This window comes from Neophocaena asiaeorientalis, unplaced genomic scaffold (assembly GCF_003031525.2).
Source record: "Neophocaena asiaeorientalis asiaeorientalis breed wild unplaced genomic scaffold, Neophocaena_asiaeorientalis_V1.1 scaffold547, whole genome shotgun sequence".
Lineage (NCBI taxonomy): Eukaryota > Metazoa > Chordata > Mammalia > Artiodactyla > Phocoenidae > Neophocaena > Neophocaena asiaeorientalis.
In genome coordinates this window covers 1,037,211-1,054,088 of record NW_020185330.1, presented here as the reverse complement: position 1 = coordinate 1,054,088, position 16,878 = coordinate 1,037,211, and the positions used below count along the sequence as shown (strand labels likewise).

The 16,878-nt window shown below is 37.6% G+C and overlaps 1 protein-coding gene and 1 non-coding gene across 2 annotated transcripts; both read right to left on the bottom strand.

The window, feature by feature from the left end:
- Positions 1–168: 168 nt before the first annotated feature.
- Positions 169–16,175, bottom strand: RTRAF (RNA transcription, translation and transport factor). The gene is made up of 8 exons (XM_024734727.1): positions 16,010–16,175; positions 14,274–14,398; positions 10,929–11,028; positions 6,535–6,621; positions 5,546–5,634; positions 3,272–3,340; positions 613–661; positions 169–499 (listed from the first exon to the last, which is right to left on the bottom strand). Exons 1-8 carry the CDS (start codon positions 16,068–16,070, stop codon positions 345–347), a joined length of 735 nt encoding a protein of 244 aa, XP_024590495.1. The 5' UTR covers positions 16,071–16,175; the 3' UTR covers positions 169–344.
- LOC112392916 (U6 spliceosomal RNA) lies at positions 12,984–13,090 on the bottom strand. The gene has a single exon (XR_003001786.1). It is a non-coding gene; the product is annotated as a U6 spliceosomal RNA (small nuclear RNA).
- Positions 16,176–16,878: the final 703 nt, after the last annotated feature.

The window sequence follows — 16,878 nt, the reverse complement described above, 5'->3', positions numbered from 1 at the left end:
TCTCAAATTTTCTAGATTACTCCAATAAAATATTTTAAGTTTTCCTATGACTTACTTAAGGATCTGTATTGTCTATATGTCTAATGAAGTCGGGGGGTGGCATGTACCTAAACCACAAGGGAGGAAGCAGATTAATTAATTATACAAATACATAAACATAACACATGGTCAAAAAACAAAAAATCACCTTCCCAAATTTATTAAAGAAAATGCAGTGATGGTAAATACCTCTAGTCAATTTTCTGGAATTCTTCCCTTGAAGACATGACATTTCCAAACACATGCCAAAGCGTACATGGTTCCCAACTGTACTAAGTAGGTGAGAAGCTGAAATCCTAAAATGTTCATCTTCCAACTTTCCCCAGTCTGTGGTCTGTCTTTGGATCGGCAATAATCGCCTGAACGGCTACTATGGCTTCATTAATCTTTGTCTGTAGCTCTCTGAGCTCTTCTATATGCAGCAGTCGCAGAATTTGAGCAGCTTCATTAAGAACTGCATCTGTTTCATAAGAAACACTGCATTAATCAATAACGTTTGCATATATTCACTCATTTCCCCCAAATATTCACCAAGTCTCTAAAAACAGTTTGAATTAAAACAAAATCACTTACCTCCTGTGTCAAAACCAAGAATATGCTTGTCTAAAGCAACAGGCAAGCCCTTTAGGAAAAAAAAGGACAAAAATCAGACTGTATAGTTATTCGTTCACATTTTCTCACCTCAAATTGAAAAGCAGCTAGCTATTATTTTAACCCTTTTAGCTGCAGTGGCAAGGTGCCTGAGAATTTTCTCTTTAAATTTGCCTTTTTATGAGTGAGTTTTTTCCTACAACTAGTTAGGAAAGAATGGCCTTTACATGTAGTGGGCAGCTAGTCCCATAACACATCCAATCCTTTAAGACCAGGCATATAAAACAATAGCTCTTTTTTGCAGAAGTGCTGTCACTACTGCTATGGAAGGAACGTTGAGCAGGGCTGCTACTGTCACCGTTTCAGTTATAGTAAGCAGCAGTGTACTGGGCAAATAGGACTTTTTTTTTTTTTTGCGGTACGTGGGCCTCTCACTGTGTGCGTCTTTCCTGTTGCGGAGCACAGGCTCCGGACGCACAGGCCCAGCGGCCATGGCTCATGGGCCCAGCCTCTCCGCGGCATGTGGGATCTTCCCAGACCGGGGCATGAACCCGCGTCCCCTGCATTGGCAGGCGGACTCTCAACCACTGCGCCACCAAGGAAGCCCAGGACTACTCTTCAGATGACTTTCCTCAAGCAAGTTTACTTCGGAGCACATTAATTTGCCTTTATGAATTGAACAGATCTAAAATATACATAACTTTTTTCTGCAAGCATGATGTTTACCAGATTATATTAACTTTCAACAGTTCATTTAAAAGTTACTTTGAAGTCATCTAGGAAAATGAACAGAATCTAAACCATTTAGCTAACCAGTCAGCACCTGCATAGATATACCAGAGATGGTGACTATGGTGGCGCCAACCTGTATAACGTTCACAATAACTATCAAATAAAAACGAGGACAGGCAGTCTAGACTTTCTGCTGATTATACTGTATAAAATCATTACCAGTTTTAAAAAAAGTCACTATACTTTCAACATTACAAATGCTAAGCTGTCACTACTCACTTCTTGCCTAATTATTAATGCAAATCTACCCAGACTCAAAATGCTTTAAAATCACTAGTAATACATTATACACATGAAGAAACAAATGGGTATGAAAATTCTGTTAGCAAAAAACTAGAGTGGAATTGTACTTCAGTAGCTTTCTGTGTCAGTCTGGTACCAGTTTCTGTTCTCCCTTCATCTGCCAACAGACCACCTAGGAACAGGCACCCCTGAAGATAACCACACGTCCCAAATGCTAGTTATGAACGATTGCAAACAAGAACACTCAACTATAGAACTCTTCCACTGTATTATTATAGCATAGTATCTTTTTTTTTTTTTTTTTGCGGAACGCGGGCCTCTCACTGTTGTGGCCTCTCCCGTCGCGGAGCACAGGCTTCGGATGCGCAGGCTCAGAGGCCATGGCTCACGGGCCCAGCCGCTCCGTGGCATGTGGGATCCTCCCGGACCGGGGCAAGAACCCATGTCCCCTAGCATCGGCAGGCAGACTCTCAACCACTGCGCCACCATGGAAGCCCAGCATAGTATCTTTTGAGATGACATTAAAGTTCAGATTTGGAGCATTGAAAATAAACTGAATTTTACTTTGCAAACAAGAGCAAAGAGATTTGGCTATGGCCTTATTTGCACTGCCTTCCAAACCAAAAGCATAATTTTGCTGAATGATGAATGATTTTATTATGCCAGAACAATTTACTGTCTGTTCTATAGTGTGGGTGAAATAAACTGATCTTTAATCCAATTTCCAGTGGCCTGATTCATACATAATTAATAAGCCAATAAGAACCTTTAAAAGAAACTGAGTGTCTTTCAGAGGAGACTACACTGCCCCGGCATTAATAACCTTAATACTGTTGGGCTTCGATAAAGATGGGATCAGAGGACAAAAGACATTGGGGAATTGGAGGGTGAGGGAGGCACAATAGAAGGACCAGGGTCCAGAATGTGGACTGTACCCAAGACCTTCATCTGTGTAGCAGGAAGGGGCATTATCAGACACCTGCAGCTGCTAACCCCTGAGGACATTCTCTGTACTGACCCATAGTCAAGAGGACTTCAGGGGCATTTGGGTTTCTAGGACAGTTCATCTAAAAATATCCTAGATTTATTAACAAGTTACATTTTTATGATTTATGCTAGGAAATAGAATAAACTGAGATTTCTCTGAAGAAACAAAAGGGTGAAGATAAAGACTTAAACAGAAAAGAAAATGAATTACTAAAAAAGAGAAGGTGTGTCCTGTTTTCTAGCAGTTAGTCAAAATAACCCAGTAAATTTCACAAGTGTAAGTTCTTTGAAATTTTAACTGGGCACATGGTTTTGAACTGGTAGACTGTGGATATGCTATTGGAGGCTTCTTAAAAGTAATGAAGTGAGATAAACATGAAGTTCACTTTTCACTCAAAAATGACTGTCAAAAAAAAAAAAAAAAAAAAAAAGAGACTGGATACAGTTTGCTTCAGAATCAAATTCAATTCCACTGAAGTAAGCTATTCTTTCCCTGGGCAGTTCTAGCACAGAACAGATATCTTAAGCATTCTCAGGCAAAGTTCAAACTCATGACAACCAAAAGAAACTTTCAGTAATAATTAATTTAGAATTTATTTAAATTAAAAAAACAGCATACCTCTTTCGTTTGATTTGCTTTAGCAACTGCATCCTGTGTCAGGCGCTCCTGGACCAAAATGCGAATTGCCTAAGAAATCCCAAAATAGTATTTTTACTTTTTATAGGCTGTCTTATTTTTTCTTCTCTGAGACTACAGAATAAGGATGCCCAATTTAATGAAATTAGAAATACCTAATTCATTAACAAACTCCCCAGCAAATTAAAAATTAAAAAAATAGCTACTGTAATGAAAGTTTTCACTTCTAATATTTAATAATGTGGAATGATGTTCATAACAATTACGTTTTTTGAATAGGTAATTTGTGTGTGCTAAAATTTTTTTTTAAATAAAGAAGGATACATGGCGAAAAAGTATGTCTCCTTTCTATCCAAGCTTCAGCCATACTTTCAGAAAACAATTACTGCTACCAGATCCTTGTGTATACTCACAAGGCCTCTATCAAATTACAAGCACGCTCAGGGGTATATGCAAGTGCGTGCACGCGCGCGTGCACACGCGCGCACACACACTCACACACATACACACACACGCACCTTTGATACAAAGGGTAGCATATCATACACACTGTCCCTGCTTTCTTCACTTTATTACAGTAAAATGTTTTCAGATCTTTCAAAGGACACATTTTTTTCATTAGCAAGGCATTTTACCACTGCAGACACAAATGCATACACGCACCTGCTCACACTCAGTAAGATTTTTCATGGAATTTTAATTAGTGGATGACAGTTGCAACCCCAAGATAAGTGTGAAAATTTGAAAAATTATTTTTAATAAAAACAAACCAAATGCTACATTTGAAAAAGAATTAAACCAATCTAACAGTAACTGCAAATGTATTTACACAGTCCAGTTGCCAAACAGTTAATGTATTGATTCTCACAGCTGCAATATGGATGTTCTCCATATTGTCATGTATTATTTGAATGCTTCTTAAAATAACTCAAAAGGACAAACATGCTAGGATTAGAATTTTATAAAGCTTTTGATTATAACTGACTTATATTGTACTTTAGTACCCCAAATATGCTAGCATTGTCTGTTCTCCTCTCACTCAGTTTATGATTAAAGCTGACATAACCACTGTAGAACTGTTCCAAAGCAATTTCTATAATTGCCTGAGTAAGGAACAAGCCTTTGAAAGAGCTAAATTTCACTAAAAACAACTTTTGTCTCTTGGCGTCCAATCTGAGTTAAGAAAATCTGAGTTAACACTCAGATTCAGTATAGAGAATTATAATAATCTAGGAATAGAAGAATATTCCCATATTACAACTGTCATTTAATAAATACAATTCTAAAAAGGAGAATAAATTATGATCTCTTGTGGGTAGAGTGAAATTATTCAATTTCCTGCAAAGCAGTTTAAAGTAATTTAAAGCTCTTTAATTTCTCATAAAATCAATAATAATTTCTAAAATAACTTCCAAGTCTGGTAGTACCACTCCCCTGCCCCTCCCCTTCCCCCCACTAGACTATCATAATTACTCAACATAAATCTTCTGAAGCATAAGTATATTTTTCCACTCAGAAATAAGAGGCCTCTTTTAGGCCATCAGGTTCCCTGCTGTAAGGTATGAACTGAGTGGCCTATCTAGGATGGGGGGCTTGGAGGACAGAAACATTCATTCCTCAAAGAGATTTGGGGGTATGTTTTTGACCAAATTCACCATTACAAGTTTGGCATTTTCTACAATCTTAATGAATACAGACCATGAATATTTAAAAGGACTGATTAAACAGAAGTGGGGTGATATAGGAAAAAAAAATGGACCAGGACGTCCTTGGCGGTCCAGTGGTTAGGACTCTGCTTCCAATGCAGGGGGTGTGGGTTCGATCCCTGGTCAGGGAACTAAGATCCCAGATGCCATGCGGCCAAAAAAGAAAAGAATGGAGCATAAGGTCCAGTGCCTAGATTAAAATCCTGACTATCATTTTCTATGTCAGCTTGAACATTATTTATCTATTATCTTTAAGTCCCAGTTTCTTCATATACATATTTTAAAAAGACACTAGCATCCACCTCTAGGATTGCTGGGAGGATTGAATGAGTCATCTGCAGTGGCAGGTACACAGTAAACACTCTTTGATATTAGTTGTTAGGTAAGCTAAAACCAATGAATTCAAGAAATCTGCTTTATGTCCCACATTCCTCTAACATTTTCCTCATTCTACCATAGATTTAAATATCAAACACAGTTATTTTTAGAAAATGAAGTTTTTAAAATTATATACAGAGTTTTTGTCAAGAATCGAGAATATGAAGCTGACCTTAAGCATTACCAGGTAATCGTCATGACGCTGAATCTGAAGAAGGTTAGCCAAAGCCATTACACCAGCCTTAAAATCAGGATTATTTACTATAAAAGATTAAAAATGGAAACTTACAGCTCTGCAAGCATGTAATTACAAACGTATATGTAAACATATAAACTTAAAAAAATACTTTTATTTTCTAGTAACAACAAATCTCTTTAATTTCTAAAATTGCTGCTGACAAAAGCAGTATGGGGTAAATTAGGTAAACTGATGAGATCAATGGTTTTCCTACTTATCAACCAAAGTGAACAATCCAATAAATGACTAAATTAACTCACATGAGGTTTGTTCTGTAACTTTCTCTGCACGGCCCATTTATATAACACTATTAATTAACCTTTCTTCCCAAAGCTATTAATTTTAATACACAGATTCCCTTCAATGGACAGTTTTCCCAAAACCTTTTCTCCAAGCAGCAGCTCTAGAGCATCCAAGCAGCTTATTAATTCATTAAGGGTAACTCATAAATTACAGGTCAGTCAGTCAGTGAAAGAATATTTAACATATTATAATCTAAGTAATTAGAATCTTAATACTTTTAAAAGGAGAAAGAATTACTTAAAGACATCTGGGACTTAAAACAATGAAAAATTTTAACACTTGTCTCATACTGTCATTAGATTAGAAAAAATATTTTCTGCACCCAGGAAGGCAAACAATCACCACCATGATTAAATAAAATCAAAACCCCCAAGTTACTATGAGCAGATGAAAGAAGAGCATTTTCAGTTTCAGATATTCAGCTACAAGAGGAGGAAGAAAGCACACTATAACTGACAGTAAAAAACAGCACAGAGAATAAAATATCAACACAAATGTTGTCTGCATGAAACACTCTTAATCTACTAAAACCAAATAAACCCAGACTTCATTCTAGGAAGTAAAAAACATTTAAGAAACCAAAAATGTTGATGATCATTTTTATGCATTTATAAACTTACCATCCAAATTGATCAATGGCTCTGCATTTTTAGCTGCATTGTCAGCGTTTTTTGTATTATCAGGTACCAAGTCCTTGTATTTTTCAGCTGTAAAAATAGGCAAAAATACAATTTGCAGAGCTTCAACTTAAGGTAAAACAAACGTTGCTTATTTACTGAATTTAACTGAGCCAAACTGGTTATAAGCATAAGACAACCCAAGCATTCAAAAACAAAAATGCTATAATAAAAAATCTACTAGAAGACAATGTGACTAGCTTTTTAATTAAGCTGAAATGATTATCAGACACAAATATCTTTTCATTAACATTTCTTAAAGTAAAACATTTCAAACACTATCTAAATTTTAGAAGAGAAAATCTGCTTTTCAGCTTCCTGTCAAACTTGGTAGGGGTAGAAGAATGGGACAAGGGTAAGTATAGGTCACATGAGGTTAAATACAAACACACTAAGAAGTTTCTTCGCAAATCTTGTGAATGCTGTATACAAAACCAAAAACCTTGCTTTCTAAAAAAAATCACTTCAGGGCTTCCCTGGTGGCACAGTGGTTGAGAGTCCGCCTGCCGATGCAGGGGACACGGGTTCGTGCCCTGGCCCGGGAGGATCCCACATGTCGTGGAGTGGCTAGGCCCGTGAGCCATGGCCACTGAGCCTGCGCATCTGGAGCCTGTGCTCCGCAATGGGAGAGGCCCGCGTACCACAAAAAGAAAAAAAAAAAAATCACTTCAAATACACCATCATATACAAACCTAAACTTATTTTATGGAGACTTAAAATGCAGAATTCCAAAAGGAGATTTTATTACTCTTACCCGAAAAATACTAAATAATATTTTAAAAGACTTTACAAATAAAAATATTTAATAGTAATTCACCAAACTTAAGGCCCAAAATGCCATCTTTGGCTATAGTGCTTATATGATTTGCTAATGGAAAAAAAAAAGGGAAAATAAAAGGATTAAAATTTAAATCAGGCAGGAGTTAGCTTAAAGGAGCTACTGGCCAAACCTGGAACAATGTAAACATCAAAATACACGATGACAAAAAAGGATTAAGACCCACTGAGTAAAATAAGAATCCACATATCTACACTGATCTGAATAAACAAACATACATAAACTGGTGAGAAGGGAAAGCTCTTCCTTATAGTGGAAAGACAAAAAAATAAATGTAGAGGAATGATGGAATTAGAAAAACACCTTATAATCAACATAATAATTGACTCAGGCAAAAATCATCAAATGTATACTAAAGCTAAGGTTTGAAGAGGAGAAGCATATAGAAATCATCTAATATCTCTCCACAAGATGCGTAATTTTTACACTGAAGAAAGCTTAACCAAGTGATCAGAATAACATGACCAGTACTGAGGCATATCACCAACACATGCCTCCTGATATGATGCACTTAAAAGAACACAACATCACTTCTGTGTTACTCTTAACAAAACTACAAACCCTGAATCTAATCATGAGGAAACATCAGACTCACTCAAACTGAAGGACATTCTACAAAATAAATGTCAGTGTCCTGAAGCACTGAGTAACTATTCCAGACCGTAGGAGACTAAAGAGACTAAGGAGAATGAATGTAACACATGATCCAGGACTGCTTTGGAGGTTTTTGTTTGCTTGTTTTTGCCATAAGGAACACTGAGACAAATGGTGAAATGTGAATCTCACGTACAGATAACAGTAAAGAATTAAAGTTAATTTCCTGATTTTGATAAATGTACTGTAGCTATGTAAGACAATGACTTTTTTTAGGAAATGCACATAAGGGTAAAAGAGAAATCATTTACAACTTAGTGTCAAATGGTTTCAAAAAAATTAGGAGTATGTATATATATATAGAGAGAAGGATAAGGCAAATGAAGTAAACTTAATATCTGCAGAATCTGAGTATGGAAAAATTCTTTTTACTATTCTTGCAATCTTTCTGTAAATCTAAAATTATGTCAAAAGAGTTAAAAGAATTTAAATCAGATTTTAATCACCTTAATTGACAAGCTAGCAAAAGGCTTTAAAACACGTTAAGGCATAAACAATAAAAATTCACAATGGTTTTATCAAATAAGAATAAAAATTTTAAATAACTTAAAAGTCAAGAAGAATGCAACTTATTAATGTAAAACCATAAAAGCACAGCAGTGCCTCCTACAGATAAGGGGCAGTGTCTCATGCAAACTCAGTTTTTTTAATACATTAAAGAAGACCATGCTATCACTGAGAAATAACTGTACTTAACAGTAATACAGTCAACTACAAGGATACACAATCATATGGCATCTACTGTTCTTGGTACAACCTAGGTAACCTAAGTTGAAGTATTATAAAAATGGGACAAATGGACTAAATAAGGGTAAAATAGAAATGAATTGAGATGTGACTATAATTTTATGTGGGAATAGCTGAAAAACACTTGAAAAGCTGGAGAATACTTTGTTGCAAATTAACTAACAGAGTTCCCACCAACTCAGACCAGAACAGGCATATTTTGCTAAAGGCTCCATAGTAAAGAAAAAGTCTTTGAGCTTTCCTTAAGATTTCTGCCATAAGGCATCTGAAACTTAAGTTTGAAGAACCAGCAAAAAAACAGCTGGTTGATGCTCCACACCAGTATGTATAAACATTCATATATTGAATTTACCAAGCAATTATAGTTGATAAGCACATCTACTGTACACAGAAACTATGTCAGGTACTGTGGCAGAGAGAATCATGACTGCTCCCTCCCCCGCAAAAAAAGGTCCATATTCCAATCCCTGGAACTTATGAATATGGTATCTTACATGGCAAAAGGGACTTTGTGGATGTGATTAAATTAAGGACCTTGAAATTGGGGGTATAGGGGTTATCCTGGATTACCTAGGTGGGCCCAATGTAACCAAAGCATCCTTATAAGAGGGAGGCAGGAAGGTCAGAGTCAGAGAATATGTGACAATGAGAGCAGAATCACAGAGTTTAGAAGATGATATGCTGCTAGATTTGAAGATAAAGGGGCCAGAGTCACAGAATGCAGGCAGCATCTAGAAGATGGAAAAGACAAAGAAATGCATCTTCCCCTAGAGCCTCCAAAAGGAACCAACCCAGTCAACAAATTGACTTCAGTCCTAATACAGATGTTGGACTTCTGACCTCCAAAACTGTAAGATAATAAACAGTCTTTTAAGTCACTGAGTTTGTGGTAATTTGTTACAGCAGCAACAGGAAACTAATAGAGGTACCATGTAGGAAACAAAGCTGAGTATCAGCTTACAATTTAGTGGCGCAAGTAACACATAAGCAAAATGGAAAGTGGCGAATGACTCAAAAAGCTATAGGGTTAAATGGGAAAGCAATGGTTTCTGAATACGTAAAAGGAACTATTGTTTGGAAACAAAGTGTAGCATTCTAAAACATTTATGTTTCAAAAAATTAGCTTGGTGGGCCATGTGGATGAGACTAGAGGGTGACATAGATGGGAGACTAGTGTGAAAGACATTCCAATAATCTCAGGAAAAAGTGGCAAGAGCTTGAATTAGGGCAACAGCAGTGAGGATGGAGAAGGAAAGATACGACAAGGGAAAAAAGGATGGAACAGAATGAGAGGAAAAGGGAGAGGCCAAAGACATTAAAAAGGCTTCAAACGTAAATCATTAAGAGGACTGGAACTGACAGTCCCATGAAAGAGAACAACATAAATGCAGGGGATGGAGGTAAAGTAAGATAATCAGATCTTACATTCAGATGTTAGCAGGCCTTTCGAACTGAAATGGCCTGAGAGAAAACAGTTTATTGGAAAACTATTTTTACTATAGGTACTAACATTCAAAACCTTCCAATGATACAAGTATCTGTAATAAAATAACATTAAACAATAATAATAAATACATTTTGGCCTATACTGCAAATTTGCATTAGATGTATATTTCAGTCTCTTGTGAAATTACCTGCTGCAACCAACACTTGAAATCCTATCAATTCTGGGACAGCAGCAACAAGTGAACTTGAAAGGCTAAGGTACAGACTGAAAGATGGCAAATTCACCAAAGTAATGTGACATTGTGAGAAAACAATTAGCCTTCTTCTTCAGAAAACATCACCTTCAAATTCTAAAAGAAAAATCTAAATACCAATGGAAACCAGTGCTTTTAATATATTATGACAGTAAGGAGACTCTCTAATTTTAGAAGAGAAAATTCTTTCCTAGACAATTTGGGAGCTGGATACAGAAGAATAATTACAAAAAGTAAAATTTTAAACAGATGCTGTAAAGTGAGATGAGGATGTACAAAACTTAAAATGAACCAAAGGTAAAACAATGTAAGACAAACTGGCAAGTTCCCTACATTTTTACACTCCTTTCCCACCTTTCCTCTCTCTCTTTAAAACAGACATTCCCCACAAAACATACCATTATCTCCATATTCAAGTCTAACAGCTAAACCAAGAAGCCAGTCGATTGCTTCTGGTCGATCTTGAATCTTGAAAGGACAGTTAACATCTCTGAGATACTGTGAGGGGAATAAAAAGTCTGGTTTCATTATTACTATAAAGTCACAAAATAAAAAAAATGGTAGAGTTGAAAGAGACCTTGGTTTGGATCTCTAAGAATTTCTTATAACATTTACATTACTAAAACTTTGATGCAATTATATAACCCAAAGGAAGGAAACACTTAAGTGTACTACTCAGGGAAAAAAAATGAAGTAGGCCCATCATGCTTTTTGAAATTTTTACTTTTGCAGATTCCAGATAGGGCACCACTGCCTAGATGTAGAATAACTTCATTTTGTAGATGAGAAAACCGAAGCCTAGAGGTCAACACTTGCTGACAGTTATACGACTTAAATCGGGGAGCTGAATCTAAACTTTCTGATTCCAGGTCTCAATACACATAGAGCAGGTAAATAAAAAGGACTTTAATTAAAAAGGAGGATACACCAAAAACCCCAAACAAAACAAAACCAATTATTATCTAAACCTTAGCTTTCATATCGTGGAAATGCTTCTGAATAGAGTAAGCCATGTGACATACAAGCGTTTTGAATAAATGTCAGAAGCTGCATATTCAAATGAGTATGTCCTTAAAATAAGTCTCTTAGGAACTTAAAATCTAATTCCACCGACAATGACATTACTCAAAACTTCTGGAACTCCTTTTTGGAAATTCTTTGGGGGATAATTAATGAATCAGCACTTTTTAGCCGTCACTTATTTTCTAATCAAAAATTTTATTCCCCTGCTTTAAAAAAAAGCACCTCATTCACAAGATTTAGTCATGAGGCAAAAAGCAAATCCATGTTAAAAGTATAAAAAAACTGTCAATATTAAGGATATTCAAAAGATGTCTCCTGATCTAAAAGTATTTCCAAAAAAAGTTCCAAATATGCTTTAGGCAATGACATCATCATTCCAAAGAAACCACCTTGAAAGATAATATCTGTGTAAGTTCCAATATATTTATCTTTAGATTATACTACTTTACTGTCATTTCTGGGTGTTTTTCATCAGAAAGTTTTTTATATTCTTCAATACCCTTCCACATGTGGAACTCTGTATTGTCTTGTACACGTGAGTGGGCCATCACAGATGTAATATAAGAAATATAAAATCCTCACAATATATTTCAAAGTCTTAAGAAGGCTATCAAAATTTTCAAAAATACTCTTGAAGGGCAAAGGAAAATAATCCAGTAGTAGCAATAATAGTAGTAGAGGCAGGGAAATTAATAAACATATAGCACTTGCTATGGGCCAGGCACCTCTGTGAAAAGGTACATAGGTATATTTCAATAACAATACATACCACTCCTATGAGATAGATAGCACTGTTATTCCCATTTATTGATAACAATATTGAGCCACAGAATGGTTAATAAACTTGCCCACTGTCAGAGGCAGTATGTAACTTACACAATCCTCTAATTCATAAAACTAGAAACTTAGGTACCTAAACACCAGTAAAGGAAAATTTAGTCACTTTTCATATTCTTTTATTTAACATTTTTATTGGAGTGTAACTGCTTTACAATGGTGTGTTAGTTTCTGCTGTATAACAAAGTGAATCAGCTATACGTATACATATATCCCCATATCCCCTCCCTCTTGCATCTCCCTCCCACCCTCCTTATCCCACCCCTCTAGGTGGTCACAAAGCACTGAGCTGATCTCCCTGTGCTATGCAGCTGCTTCCCACTAGCTATCTATTTTACATCTGGTAGTGTATATATGTCAATGCTACTTTCTCACTTCGTCCCAGCTTACCCTTCCCCCTCCCCGTGTCCTCAAGTCCATTCTCTACGTCTGCGTCTTTATTCCTGTCCTGCCCCTAGGTTCATCAGAACTTTTTTTTTTTTTAGATTCCATATATATGTGTTAGCATATGGTATTTGTTTTTCCCTTTCTGACCTACTTCACTCTGTATGATAGTCTCTAGGTCCATCCACCTCACTACAAATAACTCAATTAAAAACATGGAACACTTCACGAATTTGCATGTCATCCTTGCGCAGTGGCCATGCTAATCCTCTCTATACCGTTGTTCCAATTTTAGTATATGTGCTGCTGAAGTGACCATTACTTTTCATATTCTTAAAGAGATCTCGTCAAAGTAATAGAGCTAATAAAAACGTTTAATGTAAATAATGATACTGTAAAATGTAATTTTTATTCTAATTTGAAAACAACTCTGTTTTCTGCAAAAACATTACTAAAATTAAACTAGGTCAACAGGAAAGTTATTCCAGCCACAAAAATAACACACGCAGATCTTTTTAGGATTATTTCTATTGTACGTAACAAGGGACAACTGTGTATGTTAAAAATAAGCAAAAACAAGACATAATCTTAGTTTTCAAGCGTGTCAATAATGTCTTATTTTAATATAATACTCTAACTGTATCTCTGCTCTATTTTTAATGTAATGTAAAAATTCTAATTTTTGCCATTTTTACTATTTAGAGAATACGTGTCACTGTTTATTTAAGAAGTCTCAGTGTTTCTGGACAAAACTATTTCTTCCCTTTTTTTTGAGTGTCTACTTGTGCCATTACCTTTATTAGTTAACAGTCTATAAAGTTAGTTTTCAATGGGCAGCGGGCTAGTCGGGTATAGGGCCCTAAAGGATGTGAATACAGAGTAAGTTTTGCTATAGAGAAAATGGAGAAATGAATATTCATATATCATTCATTTACATACATACACATATATGTATACAAATAAACACACACAAATATATAAATTCATGAAACAAACAGGTCTCTCTATTGTATGTCAGGCACACATCTAAGTACTGGGGATAAGCACCTCCTCTCCAGCTACATAAGCTTAAAGCTGACAGTTTCGAGTAACCAGGAATTGGTTGGGAAAGGTGAGGAGTGGGAAGACTAGTCCAGTCATATCACCTAAAACTGTGACAGCTCCCCAGCTGGGTCAAGTTCAAACTCTTTATGGCACATGAGCTTTCCTCTATCCTCAGCCTACTCTATCTATACTCCCCTCCACCCTCATGCCTAATGATTCACCATACTATTTCTATCTAATACTGAATGCTTGGTAGGAAGAGATAATATAATCTGCTTTAAAAACAAAAAAACATGGTAAGAAAAAAGTAAAATCCCTGAAGTCTAGCTTTTCTAACACTGATCATTATTAGTGTCATTTATTTTAAAAGAACACAGTAATTTTATGCTTGCCTGTCTTCATATAATTTTTAGACAAGTTCTCTGTACGTTTTATTTTACTTTCTAACTCATTACCTTTTCAAAGAACTTGGGCCAGTCACTGCTGTGGATGTTTCTTAAATTACCTCTGTCTTCAATCTTGTAGTGTCTGATTTTCTGGTCTTCGAGCCAAACAATAAAGTTTCTAAATTCTGTTTCATCTGCAATAAAAACACCATATAAATCACGAGAAGCACTAGGTAACAGGTAAAACACTTCCTTCACAAACAGTCTTGTGGAACTTTTTTTTTTTTAACTCCAAAATTAGAAGTTACTTGAGCTGCTTGAAGTAGGAGTTGAAAGTGCAGACTTTGGATTGACTTATGTTCATATCCTGGCCTGAATTCAAATTGACTCCAGACATTTAGTGGTTGTGTGAAATTGGGCTAATTACCTAAATTTTCCAGGCCTCAGATTCTTGAGTTACAAAATGGGGAGTAATAGTAAGACTTACCTCATAGGGTTGTTATGAAGATTAAATAAAATATTTAAGGATCAAAACAGTGTCTAGCACACAGTTTTGCTATTTAAGTGTCAGTTATTATTCCAGTTCCTATGGGGAAGAGGAGGAAGGACTGGGCCAGATTAAATTTACAGCAATCATAATGTACAAGAAATTAAATGGCAAACAGAAAGAAGATACTGACTACCATTGTCTTTTACTGTTACAGCACATTAAACGCATTCATGAAAAAGTACAGATGTTGTTTCATTTAATCCTCCCACACCATTTCGAGGTAGGTAATATCCCGATTTTACCAGTGAAAAAACCTGAGGCTCAAAGATTCAAATTCAGATCTAAGCTCTACTACCACTGAACCTTTTTTCTTACATAAAAGGCAAAGCAGAAAAACAAGTTTCTATAAATTGACATGCTTCTACAGATCAACAAAACACTGCTATCCTGCTTGGAAATTATTTTCAATTACAAAATTCAAGCTTGAATTCAAATTCAGGCCTCCCTTATGAAGTCTTGAGACTTATACAATGGTCTGAACATCCCAGGTTGTGCTTGATCACTTTCAAACTTATTAGTCTACCACAGGCCAAGAACTCTGGAAGAAAATGAATAGTGGGTAGTAGGTGAGTAGCAGTGGGTAGCAATGTTAATACTTTTTACGATTTTAATGCGGTGAATTCCCAAATACCTTTGTATTTACAATTCAACCGCCCCGCTCGTCTGCTATTAACTTTTTTTGCACGACTCACACACTGTCATTAGCTCGTTCCTATACGCGCTTGCCCCGACACTGTCAGTCCTGGACTTCGTTCTATCTCGAGCTCAAACTGCCGGATGGGCTCCCACTGCCCCCACCTCACCCCTTAGTTCCCAAGGGGCAATGAACGAGTCTTCAAGTTACTCAGCATCTTCCTCGGATTCCAGCACTGTGCTGGCCCCCAGCAGGTGCTCAAGGTATCGCCCAATCACCCGGAAGCCACGGGGCTGAAGGGCTACGTCAAAAAGCGAAGACTTTCCCTCTAGAGCGCTGAGGGTGCGGGCGAGAGGGGGGTGGGCGTGGGGTCTGGAGTTCAGCAAGTGCAGAAAGTGCTGATGCCGAGGCAAGAGCGGGTGGCGGGGCTCTGAAGCCGGGGAAGGAAGGCGGAAAGCAGAGGTGCTTGGCTGCCGGGAGGAGAGGAGTCCAGGGGAGACAAGGCCGCGGACGGTCCGGGTGGGGAGCCCAGGTGTCGGCGCTGAGAGAACGGCGGCCCGGCGGCGGGGAAGTCGGGGGGGGAATCACTGACGCGCGGCGGGCCCGGGACCGCCTCCTCACCTTTGCAGTTGAAGCCGGCAGGGTTGTGGTAGTCGAGGGCCGTCAGTTTGCGTCGGAACATGGTGCCCGCTGCTCGCTCCGGTCCCCCGGGCTGCGGCCGGGAGAGGAGAGGCGAGTAGGAGCGGGCGGCACAGACACCGGCGACGCGGCGAGAGGGCGGGCGGGCGCCGGGCGCTCCGAAATGACGGCGGCCTTAGCCAATCGTAGCTTAGGGACGGCCGCCGCTGGCCAATGCCCACCAATAGCGGCTCCGGCTGCGAAGGCGGGGCCACGTCGGGGCACGTCGACGCTCAAATAAACTTTATTGTCAGCCTCCTAGTTGTACAATAGGCAGAAAGCAACTGAGAAGCCAGTTACCTCTTGCTTTCCTCGCCGTCTTGATCATACAAACTGTTTACTATTTTCAGTGTATTCATTCATTCATTTAATTATTATATGCCTCCTACATAATAGGTGTTCTTCTAACACTGCTAATGCAAAGACTTTTAGCAAGGTACCTTTACGACTCGTTGGGAGTGACCCACAGGTAAACATACAACCGTAATACTGTGTGATAGTTCCAGACATCACCAGCAGCCAGAATCTTGAAGCCAGAAACCTGGACTTATCCTTTACTCCCTCTTACTGAAGTTACAACATCCACTAGTTCATTGATTTCTGCTGTTCTCTCTCATGTCTCTCTCAAATCCCTCATCTTCTCCCAACCCCACTGATGCTGCCTCAAATCAGGCCCTCATCATTTTTGCTTACTCTAATTGTCTGATTTCTTAGGTCCAGTCTTGCCTTCTCCAATCCATTCCCCCACACAGCAATGATACTGATTTTCTAAAACAAAAACCTGTCCATAACAGTTTAATGCTTAGAATCTT

Bases quoted from the DNA above. Each gene is read 5' to 3' on its own strand.
- RTRAF (XM_024734727.1), bottom strand. From the start codon at position 16,070: ATGTTCCGACGCAAACTGACGGCCCTCGACTACCACAACCCTGCCGGC. The intron at 14,399-16,009 runs GTGAGGAGGCGG...TTTTTATTGCAG, and splicing joins TGCCGGCTTCAACTGCAAAG to ATGAAACAGAATTTAGAAAC. The intron at 3,341-5,545 runs GTCAGCTTCATA...GGGATTTCTTAG, and splicing joins ATTACCTGGTAATGCTTAAG to GCAATTCGCATTTTGGTCCA.